Source organism: Primulina tabacum, chromosome 4 (assembly GCF_025594145.1).
Source record: "Primulina tabacum isolate GXHZ01 chromosome 4, ASM2559414v2, whole genome shotgun sequence".
Lineage (NCBI taxonomy): Eukaryota > Viridiplantae > Streptophyta > Magnoliopsida > Lamiales > Gesneriaceae > Primulina > Primulina tabacum.
The window spans coordinates 3460157-3477192 of NC_134553.1; the positions used below are offsets into that span (position 1 = coordinate 3460157).

Genomic DNA, 17036 nt, shown 5'->3' on the forward strand with positions numbered 1-17036 from the left:
GATCTCCATATTATTGCTTTTTATCATAAAAACATAGTGGGTGACACATTTACGAAATAAAATAGTTTTTTCGTGAGATAGTCTCACGAATCTTTATTTGTGAGATGAGTCAATTCTACCGATATTTACAATAAAAAGTAATATTATTAGTATAAAAATTAATATTTTTCATGAATGATCCAAATAAGAGATCTGTATCACAAAATACGATCCGTAAGATCGTCTCAGGTAAGTTTTTATCAACTAAATAAATATGGAACTGATATTGGGGTTGACTTGTGGCAGTGGACTTGTTTGGGGTTCAGTTTCTCGGAAATTTTGTTAATGTTTCCTAACTTTTTCCTTGTATTTTGCAAGCCTGAAATATAATTATTTTAAAACACAATTGAACGTCTTTTTCTTGATTATAAAACACAAATTGACTCGACTCATCGAGATATTATTGTCGTGAAGCACGTTCTCTCATTTTTTAACAATGTTTTTTCCTTTATATCTTTTTCCAGTTTTCCTCGTGGAGCACATACACTTAATTAAAAAAAATTAAGTCCAAGTTTGCTATATAATTAGGCATAATTGGTAAATACAAACAAATTCTTTAATTCTAATATTTTCAGTTAAGAGACGACGACTTGCTCATCTTCCTCGGTTCGCAACGAAAGAAGGTGTTATCGTTGGTCAAATTTTAGGGACGAAATTTTAAGAAATTAGGAATATAAGTAAAAATATGAAATTTGGACTAAATTTACATTAATTTTGGTAATCAGTGGAAAGACGAAAGATCTTTTATATGTTTGGTTTCGTTTTTTATAACTTAGGTGTGAATAAGGAAGGATTCAATGGGAATTTTCTTCTTTCTTTTCATTGAATGGGAAGATGACTCTGCTGTCTCGATTTCGATCATAATTTCATGCCACTTTCTTAGAAATATTCGGGTGCAATTATATTATATTGTTTTATGCAAATAAAATGTAGCATAACGATTAAAAAATAGCTCTAAATTTCTCAGCGTTTTCCCAATTTAAGAATAATTACAATATCATAAAGAAAAGTCATAAGATGGTTAATTTTTTTCTTCCGTAAGTTTGTATCATAAGGCCATTTCCAACCCATAAATCTATTTTGGTGTAGTTTAGTGCAATTTCTGCACCAAATATAACATTAATCTCCAACCCATTTACTTCAAATCTTACATTAAAAGTATATTCCTAAAATATTCCATTTGTTTACCATTTATTTATAAATTTAATAATATAATTATAATTAATGTTAATATTAGTTATTAAATGTATAATTTTTAAATTTAGTGATATAATTATAATTACATTTTATAATTATTGATGTTTGTTTATCCTTTATTATAATTACATATTCTCGGATCCGATTTTTCAAATTATTGATGATTTAGTTTGTTTATCCTTTTTATATTTGCATTTAAATTATCTGAATTCGAATTTGTATTTTTATTTTAACTGTGTACTTGAATGTTTAAATATTATTCAATAAATTTGTGTGTTAGATGTTTAATTATCAAAATTATTTAAAAATATATTTATAAATTTATAAAATTAAATATTTTAATTTTTATTATTAAAAATATAATTATTAAAATAATAAAAAATATTATTTAAATATATCTAATTATTAAATTAATATAATAATAATATCATATTATTAGATAAATAATATTTATAATTTTCAAATATTTATAATTAAAAAAAACAAAAAAAATGAAAAATAAAAAAAGAGGGAATGGGAGGTGCGCACCTCCATTGGAGCTTCTCCCATGCGCCAAAGTGGTGTTTCACGCACACCATTTTGGCCCAGGTTTGAGATGTCCTAAAAAAAAGTCATAAAATGGTTAATTTTTTTTTTTCCGTAAGTTTGCAACGTTGTAATTTTGTTTATCTATATTGTCAAAATTTAGTTTTAGTCAAATATCTTTGTTTTTGTCTTTGTTTTTTATTTTATTCTTTTTTTTTATGTGACGCTGATGATGTGTGTAGTGACGCATCAACACTGTTGATAAAAAAACAAAATATAAAAAAAATTGGAAGATACATTATATATATTAAGATTCGATAACATAGAAAATTAAAATCTCGAAATGACATATCATTAGATATATTTTTATAAAAGATCTATAGGTTGCATCTATGAATTTATTCATCATATCGTCTTTTGATGACCGCTCGTAGATTTTATATTTATATTTATATTTCAAGCCATAGCTATAATCTAAATACATTATTTGTTTATATTTTCTATTCGAGCGAAAAAAAAAAAACTGCATAGAAAAACATAATGAAGGACTAATTAAAAAAAATATCGAGTAAACTGATACTAATTTTATTTGGCACAAATAATATATATGTATAATCATAAATAATATATATGCATAATCATAATTATATATTTTGTAACAGTAATTTTTAAAATATATAACTGATGCGTGTTTTAGACATCGCACTTTTATTTATTTCCATTTACCTACTATTGTTAGGATGGTTGACCGAGACACGAAAATAAATCTATGAGATCGTATGGCAAGAGACATGATCTTTTACGAATAGAATTTATTTATTTTAACGATTATATTATATTTTAATTTACCATTGAACTTTTATAATAGTGTCTACCTATTATATCGTATCGCTACTTTGGTGACGACACAACCGATCATCAATCACAATACTTTTACGATTGAAATAGTTTTCCATGGATTGATGATTATAAATATTGAGTGGAAAAAAAGAAGAAAAAGAAGACGAAACAGTTTTCAGTGGTGGCTCTCAAAGTTATTTTGTCGAAGAAATGGATCAGAGTTGGTAATTTTTTACGATGGACAATTAATTATTCTAAAATGTCACTAGTTTCATGAGATATAATATATTAATATTTACATGAAATTTGAAATTCATTGATACGAGAAGATATTATTTATATTATTATATTAAAACAAAAATTAACGTAAAGAGGTCTTACGAGTCAATTTTTTGATGTAAATATTTTATTTGAGTCACTCATGAAAAAAAATATAGATGAAATTGACTCATCTCACAAATAAAAATATTTTAGATAATATCACAAAGACATGTTATTATGAAAAAATATAGATTAGAGTTCTAAAATAAAAATAAAATCAAATATAAATCCAATCAAAATAAAGTTTGGGTTCTTTAATGCAGTGTTGGTGTCCGACCACTTAAAAAATGCAATATAAATATGAATAAAAATGAAGTGTGGAGACTGGAAAACCAAAGAAATGATTATTATTATTATTTTGGTCATAAAGTATGTCTCCACTAAGGCCATCTCCATTCTCCAATGCTGGTCTCGATTTAGTGCAATAATGTTCGATTTTTTTTCAAAAAATAATAATTTATTTTACTTATTTTTAATTATTATAAATAGTTTGATTTGGTAAAAAACGATCTACTTCAATTTACAGATATATAATATATATTGAAGTTTAATTTATAATAAAAAGTAGTACTCTTAGCATAAAAATAATACTTTTAGCATAAAAAGTAATACTCTTAGCATAAAAAGTAATAATTTTTCATGGATGACCCAAATAAGATATTCGTCTCACAAAATATGATCTGTGAGACCGTCTCACACATGCTTTTGCCAAATTCAAACGACTTTTTTATGAACTCCACTTTAAATTTAAATACATACACCTAACACCCATCCAGGGTGGGCGTATAAATTCCTAAGCAAATAGTTCGGCCTTCCGTTTATAAAGAAAGACCAGCCCAATATGAAGAGAAGAAGAAAGCCCGAAAATTATAAATTGTCTAAAATATAAAAAAGTTAATTTGTATTGTTTCTCCACTAACACACAAATTTATTGAATAATATTTAAACATTCAAGTACACAGTTAAAATAAAAATACGAATTCGAATTCAGATAATTTAAATGCAAACACAATAAAGGATAAACAAACTAAATCATCAATAATTTGGAAAATCGGATCCGGATCCAAATCCTGATTCACCAAAATCACCAAAATATTTTCCAAATGCGCTGCTCTCGTGCTGACGACGTTCTGCATCTCTTTTTTGCATAATTCTTGCTCATTCATTTTGAACAATTTGACGCATTTCTGGATCGCCAATTGTGCTTAGATCCATGTACAAAACTTTATTTTCCTCCTGAATTTTAGCCAATTCTATTTGTTGTTGTCGAATTTCTAGTTTTTTTTGTTCATTTTGTTAATCATTTTTGTAATATTATCACATTTATTAAAAATATAATATTAAATATATTCAATATAAAATGTAATTATAATTATATCACTACATTTAAAAAATATACATTTAATAACTAATTAAATAAATAAAATAAAAAAAATATTTCGAAAATATTCTTTTTTAGAGTAAGATTTGAAGTAGATGGGTTGGATATAAATATCGTATTTGGTGCAGAAATTACACTATTTTAAAGTAGAGTTGCTTTAAAATAGAGTTTTAGGTTGGAGATGGCCTAATTATCCTAACCACTCTCCATTACGATAGCATAGAAGCAAAAAATATATTGAATTAAAATTTTCAAAAAATAAATTTTAAATTCAAATAATATTTATATTATATACACTTGCTCCATGCACTAGTTATATTATATTAAATTACTCATATTAAAGGTTATAATAATTAAAATTTGTAGATACTTTAACCAACCATCGTGTCTATTTGGTTCGTGGGCAAGAGAGAACATAATGAGGTAAACGGGACGGGGCTGTCTTTCTATTCTCTGCCCTAATCCCCCATTTCTCTAATGGAAGATTCGTCATATTTGTTCTTGCGATGACCAAGTCTTCGTCTCATTCTCACCCCACCCCAATAATATATATTTATATATAATTCATAGGCTTTTAGGGCAGATACATGGTTGAGGATTTCAATCACATCATCTCACTGTACCCAATATTTTCTTGAACCCAAACTGTTGGGTGCAATAATTATTTCTGCTTGGTAAAGTGATCGAATCGTGGTGCTTGAGTTTTTATGCGGTTTAAAAGATTTGAGTTGCATCATTACCATTAGCCAAGGTCAAATGTTCGATTTTCATTGATTGCAAGGAGTGCAATTATTGGGAGGGAGATTGTTGGGTGCAATAATTGTCCCTACTTGGTAGGGTGATCGAATCGTGGTGCTTGAGCTGCTGTGCGGTTTAAAAGATTTGAGTTGCATCATTACCACTAGCTATAGCTTTTGATAAAGCGGTAAGCACTCGGTCCTACACAAACATGTACCGATAAATGGCCTCGAATCGGCCTTGTTCGGATGAACACTTGCGAGACCCTAATTCCGTGGATGAAATTGGCATCCATAGTAACATGTTCTCGAAAATTACAAAAACACGATATTATAACACAAAATAATAATAATAATAATAATAATAATAATAATAATAATAAGTAGGTTGTGAGACGGTCTCACGAATTTTTCTCTGTGAGACGAGCCAACTCTATCGATATTCACAATAAAAAGTAACTTTCTTAGCATAAAAAATAATATTTTTTCATGGATGATCCAAATAAGAGATATGTCTCACAAAATATGATCCGTAAGATCGTCTCACACGAATTTTTGTCAATAATAATAATAAAGATTTAGGGGATCCCAACACGAGGGTACATGACTTGCCAGCTTGGCAGATAAGGAATATGTATATTTTATTTCTTTAAACGGAATATCATGGCTTCCTTGGTTCACAAATCGCATAAACAAATAAAAAAATGGCTTTCATGACAACGTACTCCAAACCACTTGCGTCTCTTATGCTCTCTTTGTTAAGCATTATTCTTAGCCAGCAAGGTCGATTGTTCAATTACGAGTTTCAGAAGAAAAAATAAATAAATAAAAATATCGAATGTTATACTTTCAAAACCTAAACAGGATAGATAGATTGACTAATTTAGTTTCGGTGTTCCATTAATCTTTGCCTAAAAATAGGACAGAATAATATATCATTTATCAAAATCTCGAAACGAGGAGATAAATCATAATCATTCATGTTCGTTATTTTGACGGGTCGGAAAACACGACTCACTTACTTTATGTGATGAGTCGACGGATTTAGCCATTTTAACATGTATACTTATGACATGATATCTTGTATATAAAATACGGCCACCATTTCCATGGAGGAATATGCCCAAGGAATCGCTACGAGTGTTTACAATCGCATAGAATTATTCCTTTCTCATTTTACAAATTAAATGGATAGATAAGCTCGCAAAAAGCTACGATTCCTACTTTATTTTGCTGTTTTTCACTACCAATACCATCAGCAACTTTTGATTAAATAAAAATTCATAAAGCCGTCCCCTTCATAAAATGTGTCAATATTGAAATGGGAACGGAACCCCTCAATCATAGCCATCACTTGACCCATACACCCAGTTGCCACTCAATCAGGGGCACCCATTTTGACCATATATTCCTTGCATTTCAACTATCTAGAAGATTCTAGCCACCCCCCGCATTCAATATTTTTCAGGGTTTTTTTTTTTTTTTTTTTTACATGTCACAATTGACAAATGAAATACAGTTAGCAAAAACTTGCCCTTCTCTTGGCACTTTTTCTCAGCTCGTTTGAAGATCAGCTGGTTCGAACGCAGAGGAAAGGCAATAGCTTAAATATATATTTATATATATTACATGTGATTTATGAAACATTTTTAAATGAGATCGAATATAGTACTTTCTTGGTTGAACATATGATGTATCTGAAATAAAATTCTCATCCCGAACTAGAACTCCACGTATTTTTATTTTGAATTCAACTAAACCGATTATATTAAAATATAGAGCGATTCCACGCTAATTTTTTGTACAATTGTGGGATATTTGGAACAAGGTGCAATAAGCAATCATTCTTACAATAAGAGCGACACTATGTTTACACTTGCTGATATAATCATCAAAATCAAGCACTGATTTCCTTTGCACATTCTTTATTTTTACAATTTATCATTAGCATTGTGCTTGTTTTCAAGTTTTCCCCCTCTAATACAGTAAAATCACAAAAATATCACCAGCAGCCAAGATGAAACCATCTTCGAATTTACTACCTTGGCCCAAACCCCTCATTCGCAGCCTTCTTCCACTCCACAGTAAACAGAGGCATCCACCAGGGTCAAACTCGGCATACAGCTCCCAGACCGAGTCAACATGGTGCCCTCTAAGAGTTCTGCTCCGTTCCTTGTCGGGCTACTCGGCATCGATCTCAGAGATTTCGGGCTATCCAAACTCTTCCTCAGAATCTGACTCATGGCCCGGATCAAACGCACAGTCGGGTCCTCCGGTGGACCTGATGCTCGAAACTTGTTGCAGAAGCTGAAGTGCCGGGCTATGGCCTCGTCCGGGCTTATCAACTTTGGGCAACGCAAGATTTCATCTTTCACAGCTTCTGCACATAGCCCGCAAATCCATTTTCCGCCGTATCTGATTCAGGAAAGTTAAATTAAATCAATCATTTGAATCAAGACTTGTCAGATATAGATTCGGTTGATCCTAGAAAATTTTCTTCATGGAAAAGGTGGAGGTGATCTTGAGCTTGACCAAGTTCGAGATATTAGCTGTTTGATCTTGGACAGAATGAACTTTTCCTCAAATCCACAAAGGAAAATTTACGATACAACCAACCAAATTATTCTAGCAATTCTCCAAATTAAAAAAATACATAATCAAGAAAGAAAGTCGATTCAATACCTTTTACGAATTTTTTCAATATATGAAAGGGTGCATTCCTCCGTCAGCCCGCAACAGTCGCATTTGACCAAATCCAGCTCGATTTGGGTCGAAGGATTTGTGCTCCCAGGCCCTTCAAGACCGGGAGCTATCACCATTGAATCACCGATCAAACCTGTTGACATCACTGAAAAAATATCGAAAAAACAATAGATCAGCACCAAAATGAAGAACCTGCAAATGGGGTTTCCAGAAATCCGAGCTTTTACCCCACAAAATCAACAGATGAAGAAGATCAAGTCAGATGCTTGTACACAGACTTACGATGTCTCAATACCTAAATTCTGCCAATTTCTACAAAAAAAGCTTGATTATATATTTCACAAAAATCCTAACTTTCCTTGTCCCACTCGCCTTCTCCCTCCACCTTGGCATCCTCAGGGATGAAGAACATGTACATGAAAGACATTTCAGAAAACCAAAAAAAAAAAAAACAGCAAAATTGGCCAAAAACAAAACCCTTTCGTTTCTTGCCCCTGTTTAATTTCCTACTTCTTCTTACCGCTAACACGGAACAGGTGGAACAAGATACGAAGATAATATCAAATCAAGAAACAGGATTCATAAAATAGAAAAGATTGGTTTTTGGGTTCTATCTCGTCCACAAAATGAATCCGTTTAGCATTTTCATCGTAGAAAAAAAGAATAAGACAGGGATAAAAGTGCGATGAGTGTGTACGCGCGCGCGCCATATATTATATATATTCATACCATGTATATATATATTTGTGCGTGTGAGAGAGATGAAAGGAGGAACAAACTTAGCTATATATTTTTTTATTGCGAGGAAAGGAAGGTTCAATGATTGGCGGCCTTCGCCATGGAACACGCTTCATCTACGTGTTTTGCTTCATTATTTATTGTTATTGGAGCCCAACCAAATGCTTTGTTTGGTTTCTTCTTGGAAACTTTTGTTGAATTATTGACATCCCAAGGCTTCATGTCCATGTGTGAGAACGACGATTGTACAACATATTTTCACGACAATATCCGTCTTTGTTACACGAAAATAATTAACTCAAATTAGTACAAGACTTCGTTGTAAACTATTATAAATATTTTTAAACTTTTATTTTTTTGACAACTTACGTTGAATTATTGTCTCGTTTTATGAAAATGATTAATTTAAGTTGATATTGTATTTCATTATAAATTTTTTTGAATATTTTTCCCCAACACATGTTGGACAAAGGGTACCATAATTATTATTTATGAAAAAAAGCAACTAAATAAAGTGGTGATCCTAAAAATTGATTTTCGTATATTTAACATCCAAACAGAACATAGAGTGCTGTTTCCGTAATAATTGAGAAAAAAAATACTATAGTTTTTTAAATGGACTCGATCACACACACTTGCTCGTGATGATTCATCAATTACTAAATAATAGTGCTATTTCTTAAGGCCTACGATTTTCTAGATTTTTTTTTATTTTTTATTAAAATAAAATGGATTTATAGGTGGGTGATGGAGTAAACTACTCATAGAGTTGAAGGAGAGAAAATAATTAATATATATTATTGATAGAATTTATATTTTTAAAAATAATTATATAAAAATTTGAAAATTATATTTCTTTGCAACAAAGTTACATGGATGAAAACATAAAGTGATATTACAAAAACTCATGTGAGACGATCTCACAGGCAGTGTTCTAAAAATCCCCGCCTAGGCGCTGGGCGGTTCGATTTTAGGCTAGTCGAAACTTCTAGGCGCCACCATATTAATCGACTGCCTGGCACGAAAGCCGCCTAGGCGATTTTACAATTAAAAATCCGGAAGGTTTAACGATTTTACACTTAATTGGAGTATTTTTGAGGGAGTAATTACTTAATTGATTATTCTATACTTATTATTATATATTTTTATATATGTATTCAATATTAATATTTTTTTTAATGTAGATCCATACTAAGAAAAGAAATAGACTAGATACCGGAAGGTTGAACAATTTAGTTTATGTTCAATTCAATGCCAAGATCATCAACAAGAAGAGAAGGCAAGAAGAAAAAGGAGTAGATGTTCTACTCGCTGTGAAGCAACTATGGCACAAGGATGGATTGTTGATGGTGGAGATGAAGATGTTGAGACAAATGTTGAAGATGTAAGGGAACTTCACGAAGAATAATTTGTATCGGATGAAGAGGAGGAAGAAGCCATGGATTTTGAGTTTGAATCCGATACAGAAGAAGTATTGGAAAAATATGGAGATGAACTAGAAGAGTAAGATGTTTAGGTTTAATATCAATATATTATGTTGGAAAAAATATTGAACAAATTTAATTTTCATTGTACAACGGTCGTAGTAAAGTAGTAAACTGATGTGAATGATTTATATATAAAAATTTATTAATATATATTTATTATTACAGTTTTAAATTTTATAATAATATATATTTCATATACAAACATAATACTCATGAACCACTTAATGAATTTAAGCTTAAAAAAAACCGCCTAGTCGCCTGGGCGCTAGGCGGTAGGTAACCGCCGGTCTATCGCCTACCGCTTTTTAGAACACTGCTCACGGGTCAATTTTGTGAAACAGATATCCTATATGGGTCACACATGAAAAAATATTTCTTTTTATGTCAAATACATTAATTTTTATTGTAAATATGAACATGATTGATCCGTCTCACGAATAAAGATTCATGAGACTGTATTATGAAAGACCTACTCAAGTAATATTTACTCACAAGAAAATAGAAAAAGAAGATAGTTTTTCAGACAAGATCAAGAACATATGTATCATGCAAAATGATTTATGTGCCTACCTTTTTATTTGACTTACTATGTAAATCATTTGCAATAATTCAAGACATATCATACATGTCCAGGTTTTTTTTAAAATAAAATATGGTAAATTTTTTTTTTCCCAAACTATAAAAAAGTGGGAAAAATTTGAAAACTAAATGTAAAACCGAGGAATTGTTCCTCTGATCTTATTATAATATTAAAAAAACAATTGGCCATAGTTTGGCCATTGATTTTTTGCAATTAAATTTATTTATTTTTTTAAAAAAATGCTAGTTACTAATACCCTTAAAATGATTGTTATCACAAGCGACCTTGGTACATAAGTTACATTTATGTAATATAATAAACAAACATTATGCATTAAAACTATTTTTATTTCACACAATTATAGAAAAAAATAGTTTGTCCGTATAGAATGGTTTTATTGCATTAATCCAATAATAACTAACTTCTAATTAAATTGATGAAATCTTATTTAAAATTATAATTATACTCTCATTATATAAAATTATTGATAATTTTTAAATTTTCCTAAAAGGGTATTTTTCTTAGAAAAAAGTAATTCTTATATTTAAAAATTCAACCAGTTCTTTGTGGATATTTTTACATAGCACGACAGTCTTAATAAAAAATACGGAGAAATAGTTAATTTAAAATAAAAAATTTCATATTTGATAAATATTTCAAGCATATAAGCGTGTAAAAGACGCTAGTATATCATCATAAATCCATCGAAACATTAATATTTTTACCCATGTAGAATGAAATATTACATCATCGCCTTTATTCTTATCAAAATTATATGAAATTATAATTACAAGGATGACAATATTTTTTTAATGGTAATATTAATAAGTTTTGTTTAAAAAATAATATTAATTACAAGAATAAGGTGATTCTAGAATTTTAAAAAAATATAAAATACAAGAAGATTGAGAAGTGTATATTATTATCAATAAACACATACATCATGATTCTCACATTTCTTAAATTTCTCTCATTCTGTTCAATTTTTTAGATTATATTTTATTTAAAAAAAACCCTACTTATATACATATATATATATATATATATATATTATAACAATATATATATATATATATATATATATTATGTTATTATAACAAACTTAATTTAATTGGCTGTAGCGGATTTGTGCGTGTAAAACCAATGTTTCGTTCACATGGTTTGTCGAGTTGTACTCCAATTAATGTTGTAGCCTTACACGTTTCACCTTCTTAATTAATATATTTATTTATTATTTATTATATTATATATATGTTTTCTTTCTTCTCAAGTTTACGTTGTAAAAGCAATAATAGATTAATTAAGGAATAAAAAAATACAAAAACTTTGCATAGAAATTTCTTTGATCGTTTCAAAAATCGTGTTTCATTTCTGATCAAGTCAAAAATCTTATGCATTTATTTATCCCACTAAGCCCTATTCTTATCTTTGATCAGCTAACTTTTTTTCCTTTTGTTTTACAAAATTTGTCGAAACAATGAAATCCCATGACGTTTAATTTGCCGCAGAAGGAAATTTTGATCGAACAATTTGCCTAAAAAGTAGTTAAATAACAATGTCTCAATTTCTGTAGACACAATTCAACAAAAACCATAATTAGATTATCGTCCTTTATTTTACTTATCTCATCCATATGGCAAAAACTTGTGTGAGACGGTCTCACCGATTGTATTTTGTGAGACGCATATCTTATTTGGATCATCCATAAAAAAATATTACTTTCTACGCTAAGAATATTACTTTTTATTGTGAATATCGGTAGGGTTGACCCGTCTCACATATAAAAATTCGTGAGACTGTCTCACAAGAGACCTACTCCATCTATATTATTATGCATATAATATAAATTGTTTTTTTTTGTGTGAAAACTAATTTTTTCTTTGGACTTTACCCCATTATTTCAGCAACTTTTAAAAAACTAATTTTTTTCCCACGATCTTCGGTTTTCTCAAGAAAAATTAATTTATCATGAAATTATAATACATTGGGTGGTATTAATTAGAAATAGTTTTGCATTTCCAAGAAAGTTGTGAAATGTACGCATATTGATTAAGACCTGTTGTCTGTAGTATATAGCCATAAATTTACATTGACCCACATGCCAAAAAGAGGTTGGACGTGGGCCGAGGCTGACCCGGACCAGCATCCCAGCCCCCCGAAACATGGGTCGTGCCAGTCTGGGTCTTGACATGTCCAGATCCATAGCAATTTGTATAGACTGACTGACTACCTTCTTCTTTGAACACAAATGCTTATATTTTTATTGAATGCTTAAAAACATATTACATAAATGAAATATTACACTCCATAGATTATGATTGAGGTAACATCTTACAAGTGATTTATTACATAAAACTTATTATACATTAAAATACACTTTATAGTATCAAAACAAAGCAGATCAGAAGGATGGACTGAAAAATGAACTCTAGATAGATGCATCATTGACTAAAGCTAATTGCTCCAATTCTTTCCGCTTCCTCATGAGATTCTGACTTTGGCAATGTGTGAAATTTTGCTGCTCCATTTCTCTCCAGTTTTCTCGATCTGTTCCTGAAGTAGAGCACAATTTTTAATACTCAGTTTTGATAGCGGTGTGATTTTGAGAAGCAGATGCTGAGGCAATGTTCTTAGGTTGCCGCAACGATCCAGTTTCAAACACTTGAGGCAAGGCATGACCTTAACATTTTCATCAATGCTTCCTCCATTCGGGATGTCCCATTCTTCCCAACTTTCCATGTTAGAAATCTTAAGTTTCTTTAGCTTCGGAAATGAGGTTCCTTCCAGCCTGGCTCCACCATTAAATGTGCTGTTACCATCGACAGGAAGTCCCGAGAATTCGGGCCCGATAAACTTGAGGTTTTGCATGCCCTCAATGTAGAGTATAACCAGTGATGGGAGTCTCCCCAGTGGAGGCAAGTTTGTACAGTTTAGGCAGTCTTGCAAGGAAAGTTCTCTCATATTGGATAAGTTCATGATCCAGGTAGGAAATTTAGTGCCTCCATATGAACTTATCTGCAAAACCTGAAGATTTGTGTGAACTCGAAGAGCTTCTATCACCTCATCTTTTCTGCTACAAGGTTGAGTTGTAGGGCTAAAATCCAAGTGCAAACCAGAAAGGTGTTTTTTTTCATGCATCTCAGCTTTCCTGGCTTCTTCTGTATCATCTGCATAGCCTAGCCCTTCGACTTTGAGGTGCCCTCGAAGTTTGTTGAGTCTGTTCAAGTCTGCTATTCTGCATGCTACCTCTTCACCGTTGTTTTCTCGACTGATAATTATGAATTTGCTTAATGTTTGGAGAGAGTTTAGGTTACCAATTCCTTTGGGCAATGCCTTGAGGCTGTTGGTCTTATCGATTATAAGATGCCTCAGGTTTACTAATTTCCGGATTCTTTGAGGTAGTTTCTTGAGATGATCACATGAGCTGAGATTTAATGTTTGCAAATTGTACAACTCACCAAGAATTTCGGGCAGTTCCCATAAGGGATTGTTGGATAAGTTGAGGTACTTCAAGCTCATCAGTTTGCCTACTTCGTTAGGTAGTTCTCCGAGCCTATTTCGGCTTAAATCTAACGCTTTGACTCTTGATAAACGACGAAACAAATCAGGCTCAACGGTATCAATTTCGCTTAAGATAGGCGGACAATCATAGAAACACTGAACCCAAAAAGAGTGCAGTTTTTCTACATTTGGGATAGAGGTCGGAAAATGAGCATCTTCTGAACGTATCAATGTCAGATGACGAACACTTCTCGGGGACGACTCCATTTTTTGTACTAAATCACCGTTGACTTCAATCAAAGAGCATTCGTTCTTGGTAAGGTATTGTGCAAAATCATGCATCATATCATGAATCTTGAACCTCAAAATTGTGGTACCATCCTTATCTTTCTCCAACTCTTGGAAAAATGACCTCATCGCCAGATTCTGCAAGTATTTTTGACCTGTTGCCTCTATTTCCTCAAACTCAGTTGATTTGATATACCCTTGTGCCATCCAAAGCTTGATTAGATTATCAGCATCGATTTTTTGATCTTTTGGAAAGTAAGCACAAAACGAGAAGCATTGTTTCAAAGGTGAAGGCAAGTCATAATAGCTCAACATAAAAGGTGGAAGAAGCTCTTTTTCTGCTTCCTTAATTGTCCAAAACTCACTGGACAAAACTTCTTGCCAATGTTGCAGTGAAGTTTTGAATCTCATTAAACCACCAATAGTCTTAAGAACTAGGGGCAAGCCTTTACATTTACGAGCTAGTGCCCTTCCAACATCTTCCAACTCTTCACATTGCTCCTTGCGTGTGTCGGAAAATGCAATTTCACTAAAAAGAAACCACGAGTCCTCCTCTGACAACTCTCCCAACAGAAGCTCGTAGCTGCTTCCCATTGTTTTCGCAACCATTTCGTCTCTAGTCGTGACTAAAATCATACTACCAGCTGCACCCGCCCGGAGAGAATAAAAAATTTGCTCCCATTTTCGACACTCCCCAGTCCACACATCATCCAACACAAGCAAATACCTCTGCCCTGCTATATGATTCCTAAGTTTGCGAAGCACGGTTTCAAGTTCAAATACATACGGTGCCTTCCCTTCAATATGTTCCACGATGGCTTTCGCAACCCGCACCTCATCAAAAGGCTCGGAAACACACACCCATATTCTCATATCAAAATGCTGAGACAGAGATTTGTAAACTAGTTGAGCAAGTGCTGTCTTTCCCATCCCACCTAAGCCAACAATTGAAGTCACATTTAAAGTCTTTTTTTGATTTTGTTCGGACAACATTTTCCTAACAAGAGTATCCTTATCGACATCTCTACCTCGAATATCTGATTCTACAACGTAAGACCCCGCTTTAAGCCTATCGAGACCGTCGCTACCCTCAAGAGGATTCAACTCATATCTATCTTTATCGACAGCTATAAGGCCAAGTCTATGGTTGATATCCTTAATCTTAAGAGCTATATCTCTACGTAAGGCCACTCTTCTCACACCAAAACAAGGTAGCGTGACGAAAGAACACACCTTTTTATAAATAGGGGACGAATATTCTTCAGCTTCCAGGTCATTCTTTGACTTATTGATTGCGGTAATCCATTCGAACAGAACATCATCGGCATCATAGGACACATCCTTGAGGTCATCAAGCCAAACTTTAACCGTTTCTTCTTTCACTTGTCGTTTTTCTGCATCAAGCAGCAATGCTTGAAGGGATTTGAATGTTCTGGTCAGGTTATCGACATCTTTTTTGACATGGGATACTAATCTTATTTCTTCGCGAATCATTTCTTCCATGATTGCTTCTACTCGGGTAAGGATCACAGTGATGATGGGTTCAGACATTGTTGAAGATTGGTGAAACTGAAACTGGATCAAGATTATGAAAATAGCTTGGAATAAGGTGAAAGAAAAGTTAGATCGTCTGCTGGATTATAGAGATGGAGGAAGACTTCCATTTACGCGTTACAAGAAAGACTTGATAAAGGAGACTTTCATCCACGCGTTGATTTGATGTGACTGCTTTTAAAAATATCTTTTTGAATCATTGAGCTCCACGTGAAAATATTAATCCAGGTTGTTTTTCCTTGTGTTTTCTGTCCACTGAATACAAAGTAGAAATTTTCATTTAGTTGCAGAACAAGGGTTATTTTTAAAAATATTATAAATTAATAAAATTATTGAAAAAATACGACAAACTGTAGAGATTTGTAAAACTACGTACAATCCGGGATAGTACCATATTTATTATTTTTTAATATTCAAACTATTTTTTAATATCGCGATTAATATTAAAAATATACTATTTAACTAAATTATATTTAATCATATAATGTTAGTGAACAAAATTATAATTACATTAATATAATACAAATAATTCAAACAAAATATTATAAAATTAATTAAATTATCTTCACAGACGTAATTATACGGAACTTGTAATAATATCAACGGACGATGCTAATATCTGAAATAAATTATATGTATTATAAAAAAAATTACACAAAAAATTACTTCTTAATGTATAATTATAATATTATCAACGAAATTAAACATTACATCTTCGTATCTCTTCAAATGAAATTGACGATAAAATCAACAAATAATATTAATATATGATCGAAGTAGAAAAGATGGATTTTGCACATATAAATCGGATGAAAGAAATAAGCTGCGATCAATTATTTTCGATGATGATGGAAAGAAACCCGCCACGGATTTGGCTTGGCGACGGTTTTTTGTTAAACCATCGCCAATAGCGACGGTTTTTTGTAAAACCGTCGCAAATAGCGACGGTTTTGGATTAAACCGTCGCCGATCTGCCTTTTATTTTTTTTAAAAATCCGTGTCCCCACTTTTTTTCCCTTTAAAAAAAATAAAATAATATGAATCCGGGACTTACCCGGGACAGTAAGTCCCGGATTGTACTAGTTTTACAACACTTTATAATTTGTCATATTTTTACAATAATTTTATTAATTTATAATATAGTT

At 31.6% G+C, this 17036-nt stretch overlaps 2 protein-coding genes across 5 annotated transcripts; both read right to left on the bottom strand.

Moving 5' to 3' along the window:
- Positions 1-6879: 6879 nt before the first annotated feature.
- Positions 6880-8590, bottom strand: LOC142542491 (uncharacterized). Of its 4 annotated transcripts, none has more exons than XM_075649151.1 (3): positions 8039-8590; positions 7723-7888; positions 6880-7455 (listed from the first exon to the last, which is right to left on the bottom strand). In XM_075649151.1, exons 2-3 carry the CDS (start codon positions 7884-7886, stop codon positions 7098-7100), a joined length of 522 nt encoding a protein of 173 aa, XP_075505266.1. In that variant the 5' UTR covers positions 7887-7888; positions 8039-8590; the 3' UTR covers positions 6880-7097. The 4 variants fall into 4 exon arrangements, with proteins under 4 accessions (XP_075505266.1, XP_075505265.1, XP_075505264.1 ...); XM_075649150.1 differs by having other exon boundaries at positions 7971-8590; XM_075649149.1 differs by having other exon boundaries at positions 8026-8588.
- Positions 8591-12749: 4159 nt separating this feature from the next.
- On the bottom strand, positions 12750-16052 carry LOC142542492 (disease resistance protein RGA2-like). The gene has a single exon (XM_075649152.1). It carries the CDS (start codon positions 15886-15888, stop codon positions 13030-13032), a length of 2859 nt encoding a protein of 952 aa, XP_075505267.1. The 5' UTR covers positions 15889-16052; the 3' UTR covers positions 12750-13029.
- Between the last annotated feature and the right edge of the window lie 984 nt (positions 16053-17036).